The 22,858-nt window shown below is 37.3% G+C and overlaps 1 protein-coding gene across 3 annotated transcripts in view; it reads right to left on the reverse strand.

Moving 5' to 3' along the window:
• Window positions 1-22,858, reverse strand: part of DYNC2H1 (dynein cytoplasmic 2 heavy chain 1) — a 412,907-nt gene that overhangs the window by 34,859 nt on the left and 355,190 nt on the right. For 2 of the 3 annotated variants that reach the window (XM_049889447.1, XM_049889446.1), the window contains exon 86: window positions 715-824. The exons of the other annotated variant lie outside the window; for it this stretch is intronic. In XM_049889447.1, coding sequence (XP_049745404.1) covers window positions 715-824 — 110 coding nt within the window. The remainder of the gene's footprint in view (window positions 1-714; window positions 825-22,858) is intronic. 3 annotated transcript variants of the gene reach the window in all.

Below are 22,858 nucleotides of genomic sequence, written 5' to 3' on the forward strand. Positions count from 1 at the left end.
GCTGAAATATTAACTGATATTTACAGTGTGATCCTGAGGCAGTACAAATGGAAAGCCCCCTGAGTCACCAAAAACACAACTAAATTTTGTTTAATATGTATTTGGTAGTGTTTCTTTTATTACAATGTATTAAGTTAAAATTTACAGTCTATATTTTTCTTATATAAGATATGATAGTACGAGTGTGCTATAAAATTCTTTGATCTTAACCAACAAGTCCAGTTCCTCACCAAGAAGTCTAATCAGTGCTGTCCGATGGAAATTTCCGCAAAAATAAAAATGATTTCCATGCAATTCAAATATTAGTCACTTGCCACATGTGATTACTGAGCACTTCAAATGTGGCCACTGTGATAAGAAATTGAATTTCTAATTTTATTATATATAAATCATTTTAAATAATCATTTTAAATTGCTATACGTGACCTGTGGCTACCATATTGGATAGCACAGGTCTACATAAATAATCAGTGTCATGAAAAATAAATTTTACCTTTTTTAATTCTAATAAAACATTATAATTAAAAGCAGTGCTTTTTTAAACAAAAAACCTAAAAGTTAACTGTGTTATTAAAAGGAAAGTATTAGGAAATAACACAGTTACCTGGATTTCAACAACACATTTATTCTCGACAATGGAGGGAATGTGATAAGAAGTGATTAAAGCCAAATATAATTACTGTTGGTGGCAAATAAGTAGTTCATTTTCATTACCTTGCAGTTTCCTGGCGAAGAGCATTGAGAAATGTGTCTGGGTGGAAGAGTTCTGATAGGTCCAGTGTCTCAGAGAGAAGGGCCTGTTTTTCAGCTTTCTCTACCCAGTTCTACATGGAAAAATACACACACACACACACATTTTTAAAATTCTGTAAATCTGAAAGGTAAGGAAATTAAATAGTTATTATGCATAGGTCATTTTCAATGAGAAAGTTATGTAGTTTTCAAATGTTCTGAAACGATGCCTAGAAAAAAGATTCCCACTTCATACTGTGAAGTCTGTCCGAATTATCTGGCATAATATTCATCCATCACAAACAAGCTTCCTTGCACAATCTTTGTTGGTGAAAATCTATTCAAAGAGTCTAAAATATGGGAATTAATCTAATGTACACTTTAAAGTTGTGGGCCCACAGTTGTCCCAGTGATGTCCTGCCCTCTCAAAGCATGCTCAGGAGACGCAGCATCTGGGTCTAACGTCAGGGTCCTCAGGGTCTCAGAGTCTCCGCACTGCAAACTGAAGGAGAGTTCCAGATCCAGGTCTGTCTGGGAATTTGCCACCTCACTGAATCAAATATTACGCAGGAGGATAATGTCCAAAAATAACAATTCTTTGTTAAAAGGCACTTAAAAATATTTTCTACTTATCTGTCATTTTATAAATCAATCTATAGTCCATCTGGAGAAATACACATCAAAATAAAGTGTCTGTGGTGAGTAGAACAAAAAAATGTCATTTAGAACAAATAAAAACAACAAAGTCTTGTGCAACACTTACAATATGTCAGGCACTGTGTTAATCAACTTTATGGTTACCAGAACCCTGTGAGTTAGTTATTAAAACCAAAACAAAAGGGGACCAAGATGGCTGACTAGGTAGAAGCTACCTCAGATCCCTCTTGCAAACAAAGACTCAGAAAAACAAGTGAATCGATCACATACGTGACAAAATACGAACCCTGACCATCAAACACAGATCTAAAGAGTTGACCTGAGTGACAGAGACTGAGAACAAACAACCATGGGGAAGCAACGACTGTGTTCGGAACCTGGAGCCAGCGTACCAGTCAGGAAACCTTGGCGCCAGGCTTTGGCCTGGGCAAAGGGAAGCTGAGCACGGCATCCTGAGACAGCGCAAACACAGGATGCAGCCCTAGCCCCCAGAAGTGACCTCGGGGGAAAGCCCACCCAGTGCATGCAGACAGCGCAGCGACACGGCTGACAGGAGGAGAAGTCACCGGGAGGCAGCGACTGGTTTTGGAGCTGGGAATGCGGCGTCCCAGCCAGGGAACCTTGGCGCTGGGCTTTGGACTGGGAGCGGAGGAACTGACCACGGCTTCTGAGACAGCACAAGCATGGGACGCAGGCCTGACCCTCAGGGGCATTCTCGACCCAGCCAGTGCACACAGTCAACACGCCCCTCCGGAATCTCAGATAAAACAGTCATCCCAAGCAAGATAAGTAACTTTGTCCATATTCCGGGGGGCTACTCTCTCCTATTTATCTGAACCCTCCCCTTCCGTTCCCAGGCAGCTTCATTAACATTGGAATTTCCTGAGTCAGAGAGTGAAGTGCGCTACGGTTTTTCTTTCTTTCTTTTTTTTTGGTCTTTTCCTAACCCATTCTTCTGGCCTGAGAAAAGCAGCTACAAAAAACCCAGGGACCAAAAATCCTTCCCTAATTGAACTAAAAACACAGAACCAGCTCCAGCCAAACATATGTGATCCACAGTCTTGGGCTTTCATCTCTACAGGGAACAAGGTGACTATTATAATGCAAAGGCAATTCTGATAGGGACCTGACTGTAATTGTTTTAGGGGATTACTGGTAAGACAAGTTTCCCAGGTGTGATATCTCTGCGTATTCAACACAGCCCTCACTGACCCACAACAGGGAACTGAGGGCTGAAGCTCCCCGCAGACCACCTAGCCTCCTACCTTAGGGGTCTAAGGAGGGGGACACCTACCAGTCTGTAGAGGTACATGCATTTGGGGCCTAAGGTACAGCTGCAGAGCCCACCCACCAAAGTGCTTTACGAATAGAGACACACCTACCTCACTGGCACTTGGGGGAAGCCTGTCAGCCTCCTGCTCCCCTGGAGTGTGAAACCCTGCTGCTACTAGAATCTGGTGCACACAACTATCACCACTACTTCTCTAGGTGGATAGGTGACAGTCTGTACCACACACCTGATGACCCCAAATCAGATTCTACTCAAGAACAGTGAATGGACTCTTAGGCTTATATATCTGTTAACAGCCCAAACCAGCTGGTAACAGAACATAAGTGACTCAAGGGCAACAACAATCAAGACAGCACAATCTAGTAGCCCATCTACGTACATTGAAAGAAAACAAAACAAGATAAGACAGTGAGCAAATATAGAATAAATCACTACAATATCTTAGTGATGGCTCGGGGACAGCAGTCGATATCAAACCACATAAAGAAGCAGACCATGATTCCGTCTACAACTCCCCAAACTAAAGAATCAAAATCTTTCCCAAATGAAGATACAATCCTGGAATTGCCAGATACAGAATATCAAAAACTAATTTACAGAATGCTTCAAGACATCAGGGATGACCTCAGAAATGAAATAAGGCAAGCAACAGAAAAAGCCAAGGAACACATGGATAAAGCAGTTGAAGAACTCAAAAAGATTATTCAAGAACATAGTGGAAAAATTAATAAGCTGCAAGAATCCATAGAGAGACAGCATTCAGAAATCCAAAAGATTAACAGTAAAATTACAGAATTAGACAACTCAATAGGAAGTCAGAGGAGCAGACTCGAGCAATTGGAATGCAGGGTGGGGGATCTGGAGGACAAGGGAATTGACACTAACATAGCTGAAAAAAAATCAGATAAAAGAATTAAAAAAAATGAAGAAACCCTAAGAATCATGTGGGACTCTATCAAGACGAATAACTTGCGTGTGATTGGAGTTCCAGAACAGGGAGGGATAACAGAAAATACAGAGAGAATAGTTGAAGATCTGTTGGCAGAAAACTTACCTGACATCATCAAAGACGAAAGGATATCTATGCAAGATGCTCATTGAACCCCATTTAAGATTGATCCAAAAAGAAAATCACCAAGACATATTATCATCAAAGTTGCGAAAACCAAAGATAAAGAGAAAATTTTAAAAGCAGCCAGGGAGAAAAGAAAGGTCTCCTACAAAGGAGAATCAATAAGAATAAGTTCAGACTACTCAACAGAAACCATGCAGGCAAGAAGGCAATGGGATGACATATATAGAGCACTGAAGGAGAAAAACTGCCAGCCAAGGATCATATATCCAGCAAAACTCTCTCTGAAATATGAAGGCGAAATTAAAACATTTACAGATAAACACAAGCTTAGAGAATTTGCAAAAACCAAACCAAAGCTACAAGAAATACTAAAGGAAATTGTTTGATCAGAAAACCAATATCAGATACCAGCAATACACAAGGTCACAGAACAGAACATCCTGATATCAACTCAAATAGGGAAATCACAAAAACAAATTAAGATTAATTTTAAAAAGAAAAAAAATGCTCAAAACAGGGAATCATTGAAGTCATTATGTAAAAGATCACAATAATCAAAAACAGGGACTAAATACACGTGGCGTAGAACTGCCATATGGAGAGGGAAACAAGGTGATATAGGACAATACAAGTTAGGTTTTTACTTAGAAAAATAGGGGTAAATATTAAGGTAACCACAAAGAGGTATAACAACTCCATAAATCAAAATAAAAACCAAGAAAAACAGAGTTAAATACTATGAAAATGAGGAACACACATTTTACAAAGAAAAACGTATCAGCACAAAAAAGTAAGTGGAACAAGGAAATTGTCAAGAACACACACAAAAAGGCATCAAAATGACAGCACTAAAAACATACTTATCTATAATTACACTGAATGTAAATGGACTAAATGCACCAATAAAGAGACAAAGAGTCTCAGACTGGATAAAGAAACACGATCTGTCTATATGCTGCCTACAAGAGACACACCTGAGGCTTAGAGACACAAACATACTAAAACTCAAAGGATGGAAAAAAATATATCAAGCAAACAACAAGCAAAAAAGAGCAGGAGTAGCAACATTAATTTCTGACAAAACAGACTTCAAAGTTAAATCCACCACAAAGGATAAAGAAAGACACTACATAATGATTAAAGGGACAATTGACCAGGAAGATATAACCATATTAAATATTTATGCACCCAATGACAGGGCTGCAAGATACATAAAACAAACTTTAACAGAACTGAAAAGTGAGATAGACACCTCCACAATTATAGAAGGAGACTTCAACACACCACTTTCGGAGAAGGACAGGACTTCCAGTAAGAAGCTCAATAGAGACACGGAAGACCTAATTGCTACAATCAACCAACTTGACCTCATAGACTTATACAGAACACTCCACCCAACAGCTGCAAAGTATACTTTTTTTTCTAGCACACATGAAACATTCTCTAGAATAGACCACATATTAGGTCATGAAACAAACCTTTGCAGAATCCAAAACATCGAAATATTACAAAGCATCTTCTCAGACCACAAGGCCATAAAAGTGGAAATCAATAACAGAAAAATTAGGGAAAAGAAATCAAATATTTGGAAACTGAACAGTACCCTGCTGAAAAAAGACCAGGTTATAGAAGACATTAAGGAGGGAATAAAGAAATTCATAGAATGCAACGAGAATGAAAACACCTCCTATCAAAACTTCTGGGACACAGCAAAAGCAGTGCTCAGAGGTCAATTTATATCAATAAATGCACACATACATAAAGAAGAAAGAGCCAAAATCAGAGAACTGTCCCTACAACTTGAACAAATAGAAAGTGAGCAACAAAAGAATCCATCAGGCACCAGAAGAAAACAAATAAGAAAAATTAGAGCTGAACTAAATCAATTAGAGAACAGAAAAACAATTGAAAGAATTAACAAAGCCAAAAGCTGGTTCTTTGAAAAAATTAACAAAATTGATAAACCATTGGCCAGACTGACTAAAGAAATACAGGAAAGGAAACAAATACCCCAAATAAGAAACGAGATGGGCCACATCACAACAGACCCAACTGAAATTAAAAGAATCATATCAGATTATTATGAAAAATCGTACTCTAACAAATTTGCAAACCTAGAAGAAATGGATGAATTCCTGGAAAAACACTACCTACCTAAACTAACACAATCAGAAGTAGAACAACTAAATAGACCCATAACAAAAAAAGAGATTGAATGGTAATAAAAAAACTCCCAACAAAAAAAAAAGCCCTGGCCCAGACAGCTTTACTGCAGAGTTCTACCAAACTTTCAGAGAAGAGTTAACACCACTACTACTAAAGGTATTTCAAAGCATAGAAAATGATGGAATAACTACCTAACTCATTCTATGAAGCCACCATCTCCTTGATACCAAAACCAGGTAAAGAAATCACAAAAAAAGAAAATTACAGACCTATATCCCTCATGAACATAGATGCAAAAATCCTCTACAAAATTCTAGCCAATAGAATTCAACAACATATCAAAAAAATAATCCACCATGACCAAGTGGGATTTATCCCAGATATGCAAGGGTGGTTTAATATTAGAAAAACCATTAATGTAATCTACCACATAAATAAAACAAAAGACAAAAAACCACATGATCTTATCAAATGATGCAGAAAAGACATTTGACAAAGTCCAACACCCATTTATGATAAAAACTCTCACCAAAATAGGAATTGAAGGAAAATTCCTCCACTTAATAAAGGGCATCTATACAAAGCCAATAGCCAATATCACTCTAAATGGAGAGAGCCTGGAAGCATTTCACTTGAGAACGGGAACCAGACAAGGATGCCCTTTATCACCGCTCTTATTCAACATTGTGCTAGAGGTCCTAGCCAGAGCAATCAGGCTAGATAAAGAAATAAAGGCCATCCGGATTGGCAAGGAAGAAGTAAAATTATCTCTATTTGCAGATGACATGATCTTATACACAGAAAACCCTAAGGAATCCTCCAGAAAACTACTGAAACTAATAGAAGAGTTTGGCAGAGTCTCAGGTTATAAGATAAACATACAAAAATCACTTGGATTCCTCTACATCAACAAAAAGAACATCGAAGAGGAAATCACCAAATCAATACCATCCACAGTAGCCCCCAAGAAGATAAAATACTTAGGAATAAAGCTTACCAAAGATGTAAAAGACCTATACAAAGACAACTACAAAGTACTAGTGCAAAAAACTAAAAAGGACCTACATAAGTTGAAAAACATAGCTTGCTCATGGATAGGAAGACTTAACATAGTAAAAATGTCTAGTCTACCAAAAGCCATCTATACATACAATGCACTTCCGATCCAAATCCCAATGACATTTTTTAATGCGATGGAGAAACAAATCACGAACTTCATATCGAAGGGAAAGAAGCCCCGGATAAGTAAAGCATTACTGAAAAAGAAGAAGAAAGTGGGAGGCCTCAATCTACCTGATTTTAGAACATATTATACAGCCACAGTAGTCAAAACAGTCTGGTACTGGTACAACAACAGGCACATAGACCAATGGAACAGAATTGAGAACCCAGATATAAATCCATCCACATATAAACAGCTGATATTTGACAAAGGCCCAGTGTCGGTTAATTGGGGAAAAGATAGTCTTTTTAAAAAACAGTGCTGGCATAACTGGATATCCATTTGCAAAAAAAGGAAACAGGACCCATACCTCATACCATGCACAAAAACTAACTCCAAGTGGATCAAAGACCTAAACATAAAGACTAAAACGATAAAGATCATGGAAGAAAAAACAGGGAGAATGTTAGGAGCCCTAATACAAGGCATAAACAAAATACAAAACATTACCAAAAATGACAAAGAGAAAGCAGATAACTGGGAGCTTCTAAAAATCAAACACCTATGCTCATCTAAAGACTTCACCAAAAGAGTAAAAAGACCACCTACAGATTGGGAAAGAATTTCCAGCTATGACATCTCCGACCAGCGCCTGATCTCTAAAATCTATATGATTCTGTTAAAACTCAACCACAAAAAGACAAACAACCCAATCAAGAAGTGGGCAAAGGATAAGAACACACACTTCACTAAAGAAGATATTCAGGCAGGTAACAGATACATGAGAAAATGCTCTCGATCATTAGCCATTAGAGAAATGCAAATTAAAACTACGATGAGATTCCATCTCACTCCAACAAGGCTGGCATTAATCCAAAAAACACAAAATAATAAATGTTGGAGAGGCTGCAGAGAGATTGGAATTCTTATACACTGCTGGTGTACAACCACTTTGGAAATCTATGTGGCGTTTTCTTAAAAAGTTAGAAATAGAACTACCATACAACCCAGAAATCCCACTCCTCTGAATATACCGTAGAGAAATAAGAGCCTTCACACGAACAGATATATGCACACGCATGTTTATTGCAACTCTGTTTACAATAGCAAAAAGCTGGAAGCAACCAAGGTGTCCCTCAACGGATGAATGGTTAAACAAATTGTGGTACATTCACACAATGGAATACTACGAATCGATAAAGAACAGTGACGAATCTGTGAAACATTTCATAACATGCAGGAACCTGGAAGGCATTATGTTGAGTGAAATTAGTCAGAGGCAAAAGGACAAATATTGTATAAGACCAGTATTATAAGATCTTGAGAAATAGTATAAATTGAGAAGAACACATACTTTTGTGGTTACGAGGGGGGCAGGGAGAGAGGGTGGGAGAGGGTTATTTACTGATTAGTTAGTAGATAAGAACTACTTGAGGTGAAGGGAAGGACAATACTCCATACGTGGAAGATCAGCTCAACTGGACTGGACCAAAAGCAAAGAAGTCTCCGGGATAAACTGAATGCTTCAAAGGTCAGCGGAGCAAGGGCAGGGGTTTGGGTACTATGGCTTAGGGGGACTTCTAAGTCAATTGGCACAATAATTCTATTATGAAAACATTCTGCATCCCACTTTGAAATGTGGCATCTGGGGTCTTAAATGCTAACAAGCGGCCATCTAAGATGCATCAATTGGTTTCAACCCACCTGGAGCAAAGGAGAATGAAGAACACCAAGGTCACACAATAACTATGAGCCCACGAGACAGAAAGGGCCACATGAACCAGAGACTTACATCATCCTGAGACCAGAAGAACTAGATGGTGCCCAGCCACAACCAATGACTGCCCTGACAGGGAGCACAACAGAGAACCCCTGAGGGAGCAGGAGAACAGCGGGATGCAGACCCCAAATTCTCATAATAACACCAGACTTAATGGTCTGACTGAGACTAGAGGAATCCTGGCAGTCATGGTCCCCAAATCTTCTGTTGGCCCAGGACAGGAACCATTCCCAAAGACAACTCATCAGACATGGAAGGAACTGGACAACGGGTTGGAGAGAGATGCTGATGAGGAGTGAGCTACTTGTATCAGGTGGACACTTGAAACTGTGTTGGCATCTCCTGTCTGGGGGGGAGATAGGAGGGTAGAGAGGGTTAGAAACTGGCAAAATTGTCACGAAAGGAGAGACTGGAAGGAGGGAGCGGGCTGACGCATTAGGGGGAGAGTAAGTGGGAGTATGGAGTAAGGTGTATATAAGCTTATATGTGACAGACTGACTTGATTTGTAAGCTTTCACTTAAAGCAGAATAAAAATTATTAAAAAAAGAAAACAAAAACCTACTGCCATCAAGTCGATTCCAACTCCTAGGGACCCTACAAGACAGAGTGGAACTGCCCCGTAGGATTTCCAAGGAGCACCTGGTGGATTCATAGCTTTTGGTTGGCAGCCGTAGCACTTAACCACTATGCCACCAGGGTTTCCAAGTTAGTTATTAGTATCCCCATTTGTAAATGAGAGAATGGAGGATAGCAAGCTTAAGGGACTTGCCCAAGGATACACAGTTAGTAAGTGCTGGGGCCAGTAAATAAACTCAGGCAAACTGAGTGATCTGTTTCTCTGTAATATTTCCTCCAGGTGCTAATGAGCCTTAAGAGCTAGCTTACTGATGACATCTGATTCAGTCCGTTGTCTTAGCTGGTGCACAGAGATGGTACCACGGCAATGTAAGCTATTAAAAACTTACCAAATTCTCATTTATCCAGTAATTCATTTTGTATGAATCATAAACAGTCCAGGAAGCACTTGTGTTTATTTAATTTATTACGGTGTAGAAATGATGTGATTCATGTACTGTAACACTATTGTCCACCCAAGCATCTACACTGTCAGCCAGGTCGAGAAGGGGAGAAATTAAAATGTCCAAAACTACTGTGTATGCACTGATATCTTCATGTATTTGGCTAGTACTCATATCCTGTAGCAAAAATGCTTCTATATCCTTCCTATCAATGGATAATATGCTGATTTCATAAGAAGAAAAGATTTTAAAAAGAGGTCTCCTTAACAAAAAAGTACAATTATTTTTTCTTGGATATTATCCTTCACATAATAATACTTCCTAAAGAATTCATTATCAATTCAATAATTTTAAGTGTAACACATTTTGTTAGAATGCCCTATTAAGTATTTTTTTTTTTAATTATCTGCTTTTTATTTTCATTGGCTAAATATAACGAACGAATTGTGTTTTCCAGGACACTTTTTACTACATATACTTATTCCTATTACTTTACAACAGCTACCAGCAGCCCCTTTGTTGGCAGTCGAGCGCTGAATCGTTGGCACCCTCCAGGATTCCTTTAAATAATTATTACTACGTAAATATTTAAAAGTATACAATTATTTCATTAATGTCTTAAAATTAATTTTGAATTAAAATAACTGCAAAAGAGTTTTGCCAGGAATCGATGTGCATGTGTTCAAACTAATTAAAAATTAGAGTGTTGCTGCTAATCAGATTTTCTCTTCATTAACTTTGAATTAATATAATTAGCCATGGAGAAAAAACTCCTCTAGCAAAACCGTTCACAGGGAAAAATAGCTTGTTAGTCTATTAAGCTTAAAGGTAGGCTAACACAAAACTATTATTTGATAAAATAAAGATTCTTTTAATGTGTATAATGTTTTTGAACAGCAGTGAAGAACCAAGTAAATTTTATTATTTTTAAAAACTACAGTTATATTCATATATAAGTATGAAAATAAAAGACATAAATAGCCTAATCTTTATAAATAAGCAGAATTATGCATATATGATTCAGGCTTTCACCAAAGTTGTAGACATATTAGCTGGCAAATATTTCTCAGCAAATGCTTCTTTATTCTACTCTTGGTCGTGGGGCAGGTCCCTTTTAAAATTAGATTTGAGATTAACATAAGATCTCTAGTCTACCCTATGATTATGACACTAAAACCAAAACCAAACCCACTGCCGTCAAGTCGATTCCGACTCATAGCGACCTTATATTATGACACTATATACCTATAATTCTTCGAATGATGAAAATAAATGTGATTATGAAGATAAACAGATAAATAGCTAATGGAATTGAACAACTTACTGGGTTGAGTGATCTTGCTGAATGCCCTTAAAAAAACATATACAATCAATCCTCCACTTACAGATTCTGTATTTGCAAATTCAGTAACTTGCTAAAATTTATTTCCAACCACAAATCCATACTTAAGGTGCCTTAGGGATCATTCTCAGACATGTGCAGAGTGGTGAAAACTTTGAGTTACCCTGGCGTACATATCTATGGTCTAACAAGATGGTGCTCTGCCTTGTTTCTGTTCTCATATCGTAAACAAGTCCCCTTTTTAGGGCCTACTTAGTGTCACATTTTTGAGCTTTTTGTTGGTGATTTTGCTATTTAAAATGGCCACAAGCATAGACCTGAAGTGCTCTCTAACGGTCCTAAGCACAAGGACACTATGATGTGCCTTATGGAGAAAATATATGTTAGATAAGCTTCACTCAGGCATTACAAAGAGAGGGCTGTTGGCTGTGATTATCGATGTTAATTAACTGACAATATATATTAAATAAGGTACCTTTAAGCAGAAACACACATAAAACAAGGTTATGTACTGGTCTGTTGAAGAAAATGTTGTGATCAGGGGCTCGCAGAACCTAACCTTGTACTTCCCCTGGATCAATGATTCAGTATTTGTGGCAATTTTATAGAACATAATTAGTGTGATCATAAAAATTGACTGTACATCTATACGTATAGATACACACTTAGAATCCTAGGCAGTAAAACTTCTAAACTGGAATGAATCATAGATACCATCTGGTATAGTCCCTTCATCATAAGTAAATGATTTTTCCCAGGTAATATGAAACTGTTTAAAAATATTACAATATTTTATTTAAAAAATACTGATAATGAAGTAGAATCTATGAATTCAAATGACACTCATTCGCTTGCTCAGAGACAGTCGTGAATGCAAAGAGTAAAGGAAGATGTGACATGCAAAAATAACTGTGACAAGAGGTAGTAATTTGAAAACTATACAGTAAAACCTGCAAAAGCTAGAACCCGTGCAAGGCAGAAACTTGTCAGAGAAGGAAAACTGAAGTATTTTCCACTAAAATGAGCAATAAAAAAGACTGTACCCTGTCAAAGGGAGAAAACTTGTGATACCCAGAAAAACAAAGCAGTCCCTTCGAGTTCCAGCTCTCACAGGTCGCACTGTATTAGAAATGAGTAGTGTCTAATGCGAGCTCCACTCCTGTTAGGCAATGGAGACTAGAAATATTCCATAGGAAGCTGATGACTAGAGTGAAGTTCACTGCCAAAAGGCCAGTGAAAGACACCTGAAGAGAAAAATGCTGCCTATTTTTTCCTGGGCAATGGCCCAAGAAATTATATGCCTGGGAGGGCAGAAGGTCAGAAGCACAGCTTTGTATTCAGAAACTTAAACCTATACTTGATAAATGACCAAAGTACCACTAAAAACCCATAGGAAAAGGACAGACTATTCCATGTATGATGATGGATAACTGCTTATGCTCATGTGTAAAATATGTATATAAACTTACAACACAGACAAAAAAAAAAAATCACTAGGACAAAAGATCTAAAAGATAAAAGCAAAGCATTTAAATTTTAAAATAAAATATAAGAGAATATCTTCATTTCAATGTAGAAAAAGGTTTCTTAAACATGAAATCAAAAGCATAAGCTGTGAAGGAATGTGATTTTTTACAGAAACTAAAATTTAGAAAAAGTTAAAACTATTTGGCATTCACAGTAGAAAAAGATGAGATAAACCAGCCTCGAGGGGCCCACACAAGAATCTTTGAGGAAAGAAAAGACTAAGATGAAAGGATAATATGATGAGTTGAAAAGAAAAAAAAAAAAAAAACTAGGATGAAAGTAAACTCAATTAGTAAGGAAGGAATTGCAAAGGAATGCAAATTAAAATTCACATCGGAAACAAAGAAAAAATTGGCACTGTGGAAAATCAAAGCAGTAAAATAAAGTTCAAACGTAAGAGGCTCCCCAAACCCAGAAGAAGAAAAAAGAAACATGGCAGATATGGTAAATAAGAAGTCCTCAAATAAAAATACAAGAAATAAAGACACAGCTAAATAATTACTTCCTGAATATGGGAGTTGGGGAAGGGAAACAACCCAGCATCTACAGATTATTAAAAGAGCTCACCATCTTTTTGGTAAAATTAATTATATGTTCTCTCTAAACATACTTCTACACATTTTAAAACCATATTTTCAAATTACAAATAAAAACATTCTAGGATTGCCAAGACAGCAAAATCAAGCTATCCATAAAGGATGGAAAATCTTTCTGACTTCATACTTTCCTCTCTAAAGTTAATGCCAGCAAGTGATGGACACACGCACAACTTTTTTGAGAAAAAAGGCCTTTCCACCAAAAATTTTATATCCAGTTATGATTCATTTCTGAATATAAAAGAATAACAATTTTACATAGACTAGAGTTCGGAAAATAAATACATCATCTCTGTATCTTTTTTTCTTTAATCACTACCAAAAATGTTATCCACCTCTCTTATAGATTGATCAAAACTAAGGTTTTTAAGGATGCAGAAATCAAAGGCTAAAGCTATTGGCTAATAAAGCAATGAAATCAGTTAAAAAATAGAACTGAATCTAAATTACTATTGTAACAAAATTAAATGTACATAATAAATATTTCATTAAAAAACCTAAAACTGAAAAAGCACAAAAACAAACAATTAAATCAAATAACAGGAGTAAATCCAAATATATCGCTTCTGCCCCATGGAGCCCCCATGTGTCTGTTAGTTTGTCATACTGTCGGGGCCTGTGTGTTTCTGTGATGCTGGAAGCTGTGCCACCGGTATTCAGATACCAGCATGGTCACCCATGGAGGAAGGTTTCAGCTGAGCTTCCAGACTAAGAAAGACTAAAAAGAAGGAGCTGGCAATCTATATCTGAAAATAATTAGCCAGTGAAAACTTTATGAATAGCAGCAGAACATTGTCTGACACAGTGCCAGAAGATGAGCCCCTCAGGCTGGAAGATACTCAAAATACGACTGGGGAAGAGTTGCCTCCTCAAAGTAGAGTTGATCTTAATGATGTGGATGGAGTCAAGCTTTCAGGACCTTCATTTGCTGACGTAGCATGATTCAAAATGAGAAGAAAACAGCTGCAAACATCTATTAATAATTGGAATATGGAATACACAAACTATGAATCTAAGAGAGTTGGAAATGATCAAAAATGAAACGGAATGCATAAAGACCGATATCCTAGGCATTAGTGAGCCGAAATGGGCCGGTATTGCTCATTTTGAATTGGACAATTATATGGTCTACTATGCCGGGAATAACAACTTGAAGAAGAATGGTACTGCATGCATTGACAAAAGAACATTTCAACATCTATCCTGAAATACAATGCTGTCAGTGACAGAATAATATCCATAGGCCTTCAAGGAAGACCAGTTAATACAACTACTATTCAAATTTACGCACCAACCACTAATGCTAAAGATGAAGAAACAGAGGATTTTTACCAATATCTGGAGTATGAAATTGATCAAACATGTAATCAGGATGCATTGATAATTACTGGTGATCAGAATGCAAAATTTGGAAACAAAGAAGGATCGGTAGTTGGAAAATATGGCTTTGGTGACAGAAATGACGCCAGAGATCACATGACTGAATTCTGCAAGACCAACGACTTCTCCATTGCAAATACCTTCTTTCACTAACATAAACGATGACTATACATATAGACCTCACCAGATGGAATACACAGGAATCAAATCAACTCCATCTGTGGAAAGAGACGATGGAAAAGCTCCACATCATCAGTCAGAACAAGGCCAGGGGCTGACTGTGGATCAGACCATCAATTACTCATATGCAAGTTCAAGCTGAAACAAAGAAAATTAGAACGAGTCAAAAAGAGCCAAAGTACAACCTTGAGTTTATCCCACCTGAATTTAGAGATCATTTCAAGAATTGATTTGACGTATTGAACACTAATGACCAAAGACCAGATAAGTTGTGGAATGACATCGTACCCAAAGAAAGCCAAGAGGTTGTTAAAAAGACAGGAAGAGAAAAGACCTAAATGGATGCCAGAAGAGAATTTGAAACTTCTTCTTGAATGCTGAGTAGCAGAAGCAAAAGGAAAAAAAATGAAGTAAAAGAGCTGAACAGAAAATTTTGAAGGACAGCTTGAGAAGACGAAGTATTATGATGACATGTGCAAAGACCTGGAGATAGAAAACTAAAAGGGAAGAACACACTCAGCATTTCTCAAGCTGAAAAAACTGAAGAAAAAATTCAAGCCTCAGGTTGCAATACTGAAGGTTTCTATGGGGAAAATATTAAACGATGCAGAAACATCAAAAGAGGATGGAAGGAAGACACAGAGTCACTATACCAAAAAGAACTGGTCAACGTTCAACCATTTCAGGAGGTAACATATGACCAGGAACTGATGGTACTGAAGGAAGAAGTCTAAGCTGCACTGAAGGCATTGGTGAAAAACAAGGCTCTGGGATTTGACGGAATACCAGTTGAGATGTTTCAACAAACGGATGCAGTGCTGGAAGTGCTCACTGGTCTATGCCAAGAAATTTGGAAGACAGCTACCTGGCCAACAGACTGGAAGAGATCCATATTTATGCCTATTTCCAAGAAAGGTGATCTAACAGAATGCCAAAAAATATCATTAATATCACATGCCAGCAAAATTTTGCGGAAAAACATTCAAAAACAGCTGCAGCAGTGTATCGACAGGGAACTGGCAGAAATTCAAGCTCGATTTAGGAATGGACATGGAACCAGGGATACCATTGCTGATATCAGATGGATCCTGGCTGAAAGCAGAGAATATCAGAAATATGTTTACCTGTGTTTTATTGACTATGATAAAGCTTTCGACTCTGAGGATTGTAACAAATTATGGATAACATTGGGAAAGAACGGGAATTCTCCAATACTTAATGGTGCTCATGAGGAATCTGTACATGGGTCAAGAGACAGTCATTTGAAAAGAAGAAGGTGATACCACATGGTTTAAAGTCAGGAAAGGTGTGCATCAGGGTTATATCCTTTCACCATACCTATTCAATCTGTATGCTGTGCAGATAATCCAAGAAGCTGGACTATATGAAGAAGCACAAGGCATCAGGACTGGAGGAAGACTCATAACAACCTGAGTTATGCAGATGGCACAACCTTGCTTGCTGAAAGTGAAGAGGACTTAAAGCACCTACTGATGAAGATCAAAGACCACAGCCTTCAGTATGGATTACACCTCAACATAAAGAAAACAAAAATCCTCACAACTGGACCAATAAGTGGCATCATGATAAATGGAGAAAAGATTGAGGTTGTCAAGGATTTCGATCCACAGTCAACACCCATGAAAGCAGCAGTCAAGAAATCAAGACGCACTGCATTGGGCAAACTGGGTGCAAAAGACCTCTTTAAAGTGTTGAAAAGCAAAGATGTCACGTTGAGGACTAAGGTGCGCCTGACCCAAACCATGGTGTTTTCAATTGCCTCATATGCATACAAAAGCTGAACAATGAATAAGGAAGACGGAAGAAGAATTGATGCCTTTCAATTGTGGTGCTGGCAAAGAATATTGAATATACCAGGGACTGCCAAAAGAACGAACAAGTGTGTCTTGAAAGAGTGCAGCTAGAACGCCTCTTAGAAGCAAGGATGGTGAGACTACGTATCACATACTTTGGATGTGTTATTAGGAGGGATCAGTGCCTGGAGAAGGACACCATGCTTTGTAAAATAGAGGGTCAGTGAAAAAAAGGAAGACCCTCAAAGAGATGGATTGACACAGTGGCTGCAACAATGGGCTCAAGCCTAGCAACAATTTTGAGGATGGTGCAGGACTGGGCAGTGTTTCATTCTGTTCTGCATACGTTCACTATGAGTCGGAACTTACTGGATGGCACCTAACAACGACACCCCACAGAGAATAAAATTTTCTTTCAAGCATTCACACATTTATGAAATATGTATCCAGACACAAAGGAGAAACTGCCTCAGTCTCTGATCATAATGAAGTAAAAGAGTAAAAATTTAATATATTTTAAAGACGGCATCACAGATCACTACAGAAGGGAAAAAAACATTCAATAAAAGGTGTTAGGAAAAATGTTAACTATCTGGGGGAAAAAAAGCTCAATCTTCAATTCATATTCTAAATGAAAACTATGCTACTAAGCATCCACGGTAAAATGTTATTCATGGGTTAATGTTACAAAAACAATAATAATTTTAACACCAGGGGAAAATATCTATCTGATCACAGAATGGCAGACTCTCTTTAAAAAAGAAAAAAATAAAAATTTTGTATGTACAAAAATATCATAAATAAACAAAAAAGGCAATAAAACAAAATTGGGAAAATATTTTCCACAAACATGAAAATTACTAAATAATCTTAAAATAGTGGCAGCAAATTGTTTACATGTTTATTCAAGTGTCAAAGATGAGCCCATCCTCAATAGTCAATAAATTAAAAAACTAAGATATATTTTTTAGGCAATCAAAATAGTAATGCTCAAATGATGACAAGTGTGCAATGAAATGGACAAGGTTTTGATAAGAGTGTATACTGGTAGACTGTATCTGTGAAGCAATTTGATAAAATGTGTCAAACCTTTAAAAATATTCAAATCCTTTTACTCAGTAATTGCTTTCTTGAAATCTACATGAAGGAAATACAGATTCAGACACATATCATCAGACATGATTTGTTCATTTTAAGTTATTTATAATATTAAGAAATTAGAAACAATATTAGAAATAATAATAGAAATTAGCTAATTAAGTTATAGCACATCAATTAACTGATAAATCACATAGCCAATTAAAATAGATCTATTTGAAGAATATTTAATGACAATGGAAAATGTTCACGATCTAGTGTTATTTATCAGAATGTAAAAGTGTATGTATAGCATGAACTTAATTATGTAAAAACATTACTTGAGTGCATAGAGAAAATATGAAAGAAAATATGTCAAAATATATCATTTCAGCTGCTTCTGACCTAAGACTAGTAGTTAATGAATGACTGCTTTCATTCATATGTAATAGCAATTTTGCAGTATAAAATCCAATGCATTAATAAACCTTTGTTATTTTATTTAGTTTTAATGTACTGTAGTCCTTAAAAAAAAAAAAAAAGCATTTAAGACGGCTAAAAACAAGATTGACACAGTGGCTGCAACAATGGGCTCAAGCATAACAATGATTGTGAGGATGGTTCAGGACTCGGCAGTGTTTCGCTCTGTTGTACATAAGGCGCTATGAGTTGGAGCCGACTCGAGGGCACCTAACAACAACATATAATTTAGGCAGTCATTCTTCACAATATACCATCTTTTATATTCCTTCATCTTTTCTTCCAAATTAGTATAAATTTAGGAGTTTAGGAATCTGAGAATAAATTTATCTGGAACTAAAATATAATTTATCTAGATTAAAAAGAAGTTTTTTTTTCTTTACCTTAAATCACTGTCTTGAATGAAATAAACAAAACATTAAGCTATTAGCATGTTAACAGCCTGTGTATAACAAGTTTAGGAATTCACTGGATGCACAGATGATAATAAACTGCAGTTCATCAGCAAGGTGGATTAAAAGGAATTATGTTGGAATTACAGCTTCAGAATTAATAATTTAAGACAACAAGATCTTTCTTGCTATAGTCTGTTGCATCAACTTCAAGGAATAGTGGATACACACTAAATAATTCCCATTCTGTGAGTCTGAGTTTTTCCTAAACCCAAATATGGCCTTATATCATCGTTATTCAAATCTTGTGAATTAGGTTTATTAGTTATATTATTAACCATGAGGAGAAAAAAAAGAAATTAAGTCCTTTCTTCGAAGTTCAGTCAGTGACTTTTGAGACTGAGATACAAAATTTGAAGTTCAAGAGATCAAGATTGAGCTGGACTGGCTGCCTGGAGCGCTAATCATTTTTTTGATTATATGATTCTTAAGAAAATAATTTCTTGCCTCATGTACTCCATTAATTAGGTTACTTTGCCTATCAACTTTAAAGAACTGTTATAAAAATGTGTTTTGAATATATATTGTAGCTTTCTATTCATCAATATTATCTAACTAAATGACATTAACTCTTTACAGTGTATCTCAAATTTTTATGTCTTTGAGTTTTGATTTTTATTTAGTTAAATCAATTTTCAATTTCCTTTTTGATATATTCTTCAACTCATGGGTTATTTAGAAGTATTATTTACTTTAAAAATATTTGGGGGATTTTCCATAAATCTTTCAGTTATTGATGTCTAACTTAATACTATTGTGGTCAAAGAATATATTTTGTATGATATGAATCATTTTAAATTTGAGACTAGTTTTACATAATCTACCCCGGTGAACATTCTGTGTGCATTTCAAAAGAATGTATATTTAGCTGTTGGTGGATAGAATGTTCTATAAATGTCAATTAAGTTAGTTGACAGTGTTCAAGTCTTGTCTGTATCCTATCCAAATTTCAGTTTACTTGTTCCGTCACAATTGTTGAGAGGGATGTCTCGAGATCTCCAATTTTAATTGTGGATTTATCTATTTCTCCTTGCATTTCCATCAGTTTTTGCTTCATGTATTTGAAGTTTTGTTACTAGATGCATAAAAACTTACTGTTGTTATATTCTTTTGATGATTTGATCCCTTCGTCATTACAAAATAACCTTCTTTATTGCTGGTTGCATTTTTTGCTCTAAAATCTTGTGTGATATTAATATAGCCATGCTTCTTTCTTTTGACTAGTGTAAGCATGGAATATCTTTTTCCATCCTTTTACTTTTAGCCAGTCTGTGTCTTTATATTTGAAGTGTAGGTCCCTGGGTAGTGCTAACAGTTTGCACTTGACTATTAACCGAAAGGTTGGTAGTTTGAATCCACCCAGTGGTACCATGGAAGAAATGCCTAGCAATCTGCTTCCATAAAGATTACAGTCAAGAAAACCCTAAGGAGTAGTTCTACTCTGTCACACTTTGGAATCAACTCAATGGCAACAGGTCGTAGGGTAGATTTACAGCACATAGTTGACTCTGAAAACAAATATCACTTTGTACATATGCTATTATTTTAATATTGTTTTGGAAAAATATAACCTTATAAATTGCTGTAATTATAGGGGAAAATTTCAGGTTCTCTGGCTGAGCAAAACAGAATTTATTGAATAAAATTATGGCTTCAGTTCGTTTTTACCTGGAACTTAATTTTTTTAATGAAGAAACAATGAAGACCACAATATTAATTTCTGACTCAAATCATGCTTTCTAAAAATATTCTTGGCAAAATTATTATTTTAAATTAAACAATATTTTACTTATATATGACAGTAATGACTATGAATAATTTATGAATATAATAACAATAATTACCACATGTGTCAGGAACATTTGATAGACAAAATTCAGTGTGTGGCTTGGTTTATGAATAAAGCTCATGGCTCACTGGTTATGTGGTAGAAAGTAAGGCAACTCCTACCCTAATTCTTTAAACAATGGATCAATTTAGGGTATAAAAAACTAGATAAGAAAAGTACTAATGATAACTAGGTGGCATTGTTGAGCTTCCATGAATAGTTAAATATACTTGATACATGTATTAAAAATAATGAAATTTGAATAAGACATTTCAAAAATCAAAAAGGAACTATAAATATAGATCCCAGTCCATTTATAGGAATTAGGACTATAATAGAAGATGTGGCTGCTACTTTTGAAACACAGTTTAATTGTGAGGTGTTTAAGTGGGTTTTAACATCATTTAAGCGATGAACAAATTAGTACTCAAACAACTTACTAACACTATTTATGTAACTAAAGAATACACAAGAGATATTTAAATCAGAATATAAAATTTTAACTTTTAAAATTATTTTATGTTTGGGGTGGGGCCAAGATGGTACAGTAGACACTTCCTGTGGTCCCTTTTATAACAAAGACCTGAAAAAAGAAGTGAATCAATTATATACGACAATCTAGGACCCCTGAACATCAAAACAAAGTTGAGGAGTTGGACTGAGCGGCAGGGGAAGAGAGAGACAGTTCAGAAACAGCATTTGCCAGACCTGGCCAGGCTGGTACCCTAAAGACTGGATCGGCAGGTGTGCGAGGACTGAGGCAAGCAGTAGTGCTCGGGACACATTTTCCACACTGGGAAAATGGAGCAGCAGAGAGTCTGTACAGGCCTCTGGAACCAGGGAAAAGTGACACCGAATCTGTCTACCAAGCAGAATCCAAAAAACCCTTCCCCCTCTGGGAAGTACCTCTCTCCCATTCACCTGTCCCTTCCCTGCTCTGCCCCAGTCCGCTTTCAGCAATTGCCGTGTCCCCTGGGCCGAAGTGGGACCGAGCACACGCCCTAAGCCATTTTGCTAGCTTTGGAGAGGGAACAAATGAACAAACAGGAAGAAATAATCTGCCCGCTGCCCTAAGCTGGGAACTCAGGGCAGGCACAGTCCCTTTGCCTAAGCAACCGCATAAGGAGTCCATGGACTTTGAATGCCTTTCACCCCCGCCTAGACCTGTGTGGGCTTATTTCAATGGAGTAGGCCCTCATCAGCACAATACAAGAGGGTACATATCTGAAACCTATTTTCAACTACAACAGCCAAGCGGCAGTGGCAGATTCATGACATTTGACACCACTCTATACATTAAGCAGGGTCCTCACCTACCCACATCAGGGGCCTAAGTATTGGTAGCTCCACCCACTCCACCTAGCCACCCATGACAGGGGTCCAAGAATAAGTGGTGCCTGCCAGTCCTTACAGCCAACAGCACTGGGTGCCCAAAGTCCAGCTGCAAAACCCACCCACCTACACACTCTAGGGAACAGGGACACGCCTTCTACCCAGGCACTCAGGGGCAGCCATCAGCCCCCTACCTTGCTCAGCACATAACCCCCTACTACAGCCTGATACCTGTGCCTGCTCCAATCACTTCTACACAGCCCTGCCCTAGAGCTGTAGGTGAGAGCCTGCACACATACTCAGTGACTGTCTTAGTTATCTAGTGCTGCTGTAACAAAAATACAAGTGGATGGCTTTAACAGAAATTTATTTCCTCACAGTAAAGGAGGCTAAAAGTCCAAATTCATGGTGTTGGCTCCAGGGTAAGGCTTTCTCTCTCTGTTGGCTCTGGAGGCAGGTCCTTGTACTCAATCTTCCCCTAGTTGAGAAGTTTCTCAGGTACAGGGACCCTGCGTCCAAAGGACACACTCTACTCTTGGTGCTGCTTTCCTGGTTGTATGAGGTCTCCAACTCTCTGCTTCCCTTTCCTTTTTTCTCTTGAGAGATAAAAGGTAGTACAGGCTACGCCCAGGGAAACTCCCTTTATATTGGATCAGGAGTGTGATCTGGGAAAGGGTGTTATAATCCCACCTTAATCGCCATAAAATTACAATCACAAAATGGATGACAACCACACAATACTGGAAATCATGACTCAGCCAAATTGATACACATTTTGTAGGGGACATAATTCATTCCGTGACACTGACCAATGACCTGGACACCTGAGCTGAATCCACACAAGAAAAAGAAATGCACCCCTGGGCTCACATACCTAGTAGCAGCTCTATCCATCCGGTGACAGGACAGGAGAACTTCAAAGACACCAATAATCAAAGTAGCTCACATGACCTGTCCATTTGGCATA

The sequence above is a fragment of the Elephas maximus genome, chromosome 7 (genome assembly GCF_024166365.1).
Source record: "Elephas maximus indicus isolate mEleMax1 chromosome 7, mEleMax1 primary haplotype, whole genome shotgun sequence".
NCBI classification, from domain to species: domain Eukaryota; kingdom Metazoa; phylum Chordata; class Mammalia; order Proboscidea; family Elephantidae; genus Elephas; species Elephas maximus.